General features: G+C 40.1%; 1 gene segment (V, D, J or C); it reads right to left on the bottom strand.

The window, feature by feature from the left end:
* Positions 1-3,194: 3,194 nt before the first annotated feature.
* LOC116521927 lies at positions 3,195-4,918 on the bottom strand. The segment is given in 3 exon segments: positions 3,195-3,232; positions 4,430-4,744; positions 4,834-4,918. Coding segments are annotated over 3 exon segments (399 nt in total).
* Between the last annotated feature and the right edge of the window lie 764 nt (positions 4,919-5,682).

Raw genomic sequence — 5,682 nt, 5'->3', positions numbered from 1 at the left:
CAGCTGGCTTTTTGAATTGTCCCTGGAGATGGTGAAGCGGCCCTTGACTTTGTCAGAGTAGTTAATATATGAAGACCATGTACGTGCCACCCATTCCAGTCCTTTCCCAGGAGCCTGTCTCACCCAGCCCATGTAAGAGTCGCTGAAGGTGAATCCAGAGGCTTGGCAGGAGAGATGGAGGGACTCTCCAGGCCTTCTCACAGCCCCTCCAGACCCCACCAACTGGACTTGAGATTGGACACCTAGAAAAACAAATTGTTTAATAAGACTTCCTGCAGATAACCAAAGGAAACTGAGGAATAACGCAACTCTTTAGAGGGGAATATAATACCTCTGAGGAGAACTAACAAGGACACAAGGTTCAGCCAGAGGGCCATTATTGCTTCTTCAAAAGATTGGAGGATTGGGAAAACATTCAGACAATCACTCAGGGTTCAGTTTCTGAGAGCAGAAGGAGAGAGAGCAGGAAGATAAGGTTCCATTGAACAGGAAGCTGTCACTGGATTTACATAGCACTCAGGATAAAAGAGACACACACTGCTTTGACCTTCTAGAATGCCTTCATCCTCCACTGTAGATATGATTGGACATGTCCCAACATCAGTTATGGTGTATTTATTTTAATCCTTCAGACACATGTGAAGCCGCTGGTTGATTATGTCAGAAGGAAAATCACATCTTCAAAAGTCAATATGCAGCCTCATTTGAGCATGTGGTGAGCTCTATTGCTGGTAGATAACTTACTCTCTTATTCTCTGTATAATGGAGACGTAAATCACATTTAGTAGAAATATTTCCCACATTTTCAAGTAAAACAAAATGGAGTCAAAATTGAAATCCATATTTTAGTCAGAGTCCACTCAGTGTTCATCTATCAATGATAGTTCCTTACCTTGTAGCAATTTTAGATACTTCTCAATATATAATTCTTGTAGTTTGGAGCATTTATTATTTTTTCTTTCTCTCTCTCATGCTTCAAATTTACTATTACTAATGCAGAAAAATATGACTTACCTTTTGTATTTCCTCTGCCTTCCACAATATGGGGGATAACGAGACGTCTTTTCCTGACCTGATAAATAGCGTAGAGCCAATTCCAATAGCAAGATCAATATTTTAGTTTACCTGGTGCCTAACCAAGGGTTCATATGGGTTGAATTCAGCCCATTGAAATTGCATTTGGAAGTTAATTGCGTGGTTTTCAAAATTGGTGTAATTTGTGCCCACTGGGAGCACATTGGGAGTATCTGGAATTAGCCATCAAGGAAAAGTTAAGACCTTCAAAACAGACCCCCCAATACCCAGGTTCACAGCTTGTCCTGCAGAATATGATGGTTGATACGGATTTCTTGTTTTGTGTTGTTTCCACCATTTGCACAATATTTTAACTTTTCCTCCAATGCCCTTTCAATGACGTTTCAATTCCTTGCCTTGCCATTTTTGTCTTCTTTCCTTTCCTTTCCTCTTCTTTCCTTTCCTTTTCCTTTCCCCTTATTTTGAATTCCTTTCCTTTCCTTCTTCCTTTACTCTTCCTTTCCGTTCCTTTGTTTGCTTCTTCCTTTCCTCTTCTTTCTTTTCCATCTTCTTTTCCACTCCTTTCTTTTCTTTTCATTTTCTTTCCTTTCCTCTTCTTTCCTTTCCTTTCTTTCCTTCCCTCCTCTTCCTTTCCTCTTCTTTCCTTTCCTCTTCTTTCCTTTATTCTTCCTGTTTCCTTCTGCCTTTCCTTCTTCCCTTCCTCTTTCTTTCCTTTCTTCTCCTTTTCTCTTCTTTTCATTTCCTTTCCTTTCCTTCTTCCTTTCCTCTTCTTTCTTTTCCTTCTCCTTTTCCTCCCTTCATTCTTTTCATTTTCTTTCCTTTCCTCTTCTTTCCTTTCCTTTCTTTCTTCCCTTCCTCTTCCTTTTCATCTTTTTCCTTTCATTCTCTCTTTCCTCTTCTTTCTTTTCCTTCTTCTTTTCCTCTCCTTCTTTTCTTTTCATTTTCTTTCCTTTCCCCTTCTTACCTTTTCTTCTTCCTTTCCTCTTCCTTCCATTCCTTGCCTTGCCTTGCCTTGCTTAGCTTTGCCCTGCTTCCCCTCCCCTCCTCTTCCCTTCACTCTCCACTCCTCTCCTTCCTTCCTCATCATTAGCAGCCTTTGACTGATCATTCAAGACACACTCCTAAGTTTGTTCCATGCAATTTGTTTTTTTTTCTCATGATCTTGTCATCCCCATCTGTAGTTATGAACAAATAAAGAAGGCAGGCAGTGAACCAAGAGAGAGGAACTGTTTTGAACATATCAAGCTTGGTCTGCAAATGAAAAAGGAAGAAAGAGCAACCATTTTATTTCCAACCTATAAAAAGTATTATGAATTCTTCATAAGAATTATAGACCCTTGGGGAAGGATGGTCTCCAGAGACCCATTGAATGATGGTTCGGAGACAGCAGAGGAAACCATCAGGCTAACTGATGAAACCACACTTTCATTTATGTTAAGTGGAGAATTTCATTTCCTTAGGCCCTGCTGCCCTCTTGTGCAAAGCAGATAGAAGTGAGCCATCAGGCTTAGGGTCTGAAGAGACCTTCATTATAAAGGTTAGGAAATAGGGCTTCGGACAATGTTTCTGATCTCCAGCAGTTCTCCAGTGTTTGCAGATGGAAAGAAATGAGCTCCATAGCCCCACCTCAATAAATAAATAAAATTAAAATGATATGGTATATTTAGTTCCTTGGAATCAGTCTCAAGAACGTGTCATTATGAAAATATGTAATATATCCATTTAATTGGTAACGATATAAAATATACAATATTTCTTCCTTAGAACTAGCAGATGCTCATGTTCTCAGCTGTAATGTGTAGTTCAGCTTTGGTGAAACTGCTGTCATTGAAGGACAATTAGGTACAATGACTCATCAGATTCTTTCCATTCGTACCATTTTACACATTTACTGACTTCAATCGAAAGTCACTACAGACCTGGATATACAGAGGAGAAATGGCCAAGGTTTAGACCACTCTTAGGATTTGTTAATCAACCCAACTCCCAGGACACTGTATCTCTAAATCCTTGTCCATGACAATGATGTTTCAGCCAGTTCTTGAGAAAACAGTGGAAAACGGGAGAAGAGAAACCAAAGAAAGAGAAAAGATAGAAGAAGCAAATAGCATCCTGGGGGCTGTTTGCACAACGAGCAGCTACTCTGAAGTCTAGTACAATTACTTCTTGTTGAGCTGGAATAGTAGTTTATTCCACTCTGCGGAGAACAGAAAACCGAAAGGAGAAATAAATTATCTCCATCCATTCATGTGAATGTATAAAATTTCTTTAGGCAAAAGCAAGAGGTTTTTCATACTTCCTCCTTTGCTTTCTCTCACTGTGAGCCTCCTGCACAGTAATATGTGGCTGAGTCTGCAGCTGTCAGGGACCCTATTGTCAAATAACATTCATTGCGGGATTCATCGGCTGTCACTTCTGTTCGGATTTGGAGGGATGATGAATAGACTGTATGCATTTCACCATCATCAGTCCAGCTTATGTCACCCACCCATTCCAATCCTTTTCCTGGAGCCTGGCGGATCCATACAAGGAGCATATTCTGGATGGATTCCCCTGTCACTTTGCAAATTAAGCTAAAGGATCCCCCAGGGCTCACTCTTCCTGGTCCAGATTCCACAAGTTGGATGGCAGAATGGACATCTAAACAAATGACAAAGTGAGAATGAGTAAATAACCCTGCTTTCTTTTCATCTCATTGTTAAGGTCTACCTGCAAGATACTCACACAGAGGACCCGCTACTAAACAAAGAAGAAGAATGGGAAGATCCATTGGGGAGTAAGGAAAGCCTCCCTTCCTTTAGACCAATGAGAACTTTGGGTCTGTGATTCTCGTTTGTCTGTTTGGGATTATTTAAAGCAGAAGCAGCTCAGTGACCTCATTTGCATCTGAGTTTCATGGGGAAGATAAAACCAGTTTATAAGCAAGATTGGTTAAGTCTGTCAAACTATCCCAGTTCAAGATTTGCACTTCACATCTACATCACCAACTATGTCCTAATTTAGATAAATTCCGATATCATCAATAAATTAAGGGTTAGAGATATATGGGTGGAGAGGAAGAGAGAGAGAGGGAGAGGGTGGGAGAGCGTGAGAGGGAGGGAGGGATGATTACATTGAGCAACATCACCCTGGAATGAGTATAAATTTGAGGCGTCATGATAGTTACATGAATGAGAAAGAGACAAATTCATATACACTGAATGAATGGAGGTTGAATTCATTACACACCCACACAAAAATCACAGGCTCATTCCTATAGATTGAATGGAGGAAGGTGATATGTAGAATGAAGATGTGATGGAAGAATCAATATTAATAAAGTTGTTTTATTAGAAAAGAAATCATGCAGAGTTGCTATTTGAAATGGGTGGTTTTTGCTTGTCTTCACACATACTTCCTCTCACTGTGTCTCTCACATTGTAATAGACTGCTGTGTCCTCTGGTTTAAGGCTGTTCATTTGCAGATACAGCTGGCTTTTGGCATCATCCCTGGAGATGGTGAAGCGGCCCTTGACTTTGTCAGAGTAGTTAATATATGAAGACCATGTATTTGCCACCCATTCCAGTCCTTTCCCAGGAGCCTGTCTCACCCAGCCCATGAAATAGCCACTGAAGGTGAATCCAGAGGCTTGGCAGGAGATACGGAGGGACTCCCCAGGTCTTCTCACATCCCCTCCGGACTCCACCAACTGGAGCTCAGATTGGACACCTAGAAACACAAGTTGTTTGATAAGACTTCCTGCAGATAACCAAAAGAAACTGAGGAATAACCCTTCTCTTTGGAGGGGAAAATAATACCTTTGAGGACAAGTAACAAGGACACGAGGTTCAGCCAGAGAGCCATTATTGCTTCTTCAAAAGATTGGAGGATTCTTACTGATGGGAAAACATTCAGACAATCACTCAGGGTTCAGTTTCTGAGAGCAGAAGGAGAGCAAGAAGATAAGGTTCCATTGAACAGGAAGCTGTCACTGGATTTACATAGCCCTCAGGATAAAAGAGATTTACACACCGCTTGACCTCCTAGAATGCCTTCATCCTCCATTGTAGATATGACTGAAAATGTCCCAACATCAGTTATGGTGTATTCATTTTAATCATTCAGACACAGGTGAAGCAACTGGTTGAGTTTGTCAGAAGGAAAATTATATCTTCAAAAGTCAATATGCTGCCTCATTTCAGCATTTGGGGAGCTATATTGCTGGTAGGTAACTTACTGTCTTATTCTCTATGATGGACATGTAAATCACATTTAGTAGAACTATTTCCCACGTTTTCAAGTAAAAAAAATAGAGTCAAAATTGAAATCCATATTTTAGTCAGAGTCCCCTCAGTGTTCATCTATCAATGATAGTTCCTTCCCTTGTAGCAATTTTAGATACTTCTCAATATATAATTCTTGTAGTTTGGAGCATTTATTAATATTTTCTTTCTCTCTCTCGTGCTTCAAATTTACTATTTACTAATGCAGAAAAATAGGACTTAGCTTTTGTATTTCCTCTGCCTTTCACAATATGGGGGATAATGAGACTTCTTTTCCTGACTTGATCCATATCGTAGAGCCAATTCCAATGGCAAGATCAATATTTTAGTTTACCCTGTGCCTAACCAATGATTCATATGGGTTAAATTCAGCCCATTGAAATT

Source organism: Thamnophis elegans, chromosome Z, assembly GCF_009769535.1.
Source record: "Thamnophis elegans isolate rThaEle1 chromosome Z, rThaEle1.pri, whole genome shotgun sequence".
NCBI classification, from domain to species: Eukaryota; Metazoa; Chordata; class Lepidosauria; order Squamata; family Colubridae; genus Thamnophis; species Thamnophis elegans.
This window is presented reverse-complemented; position numbering and strand designations above follow the sequence as displayed.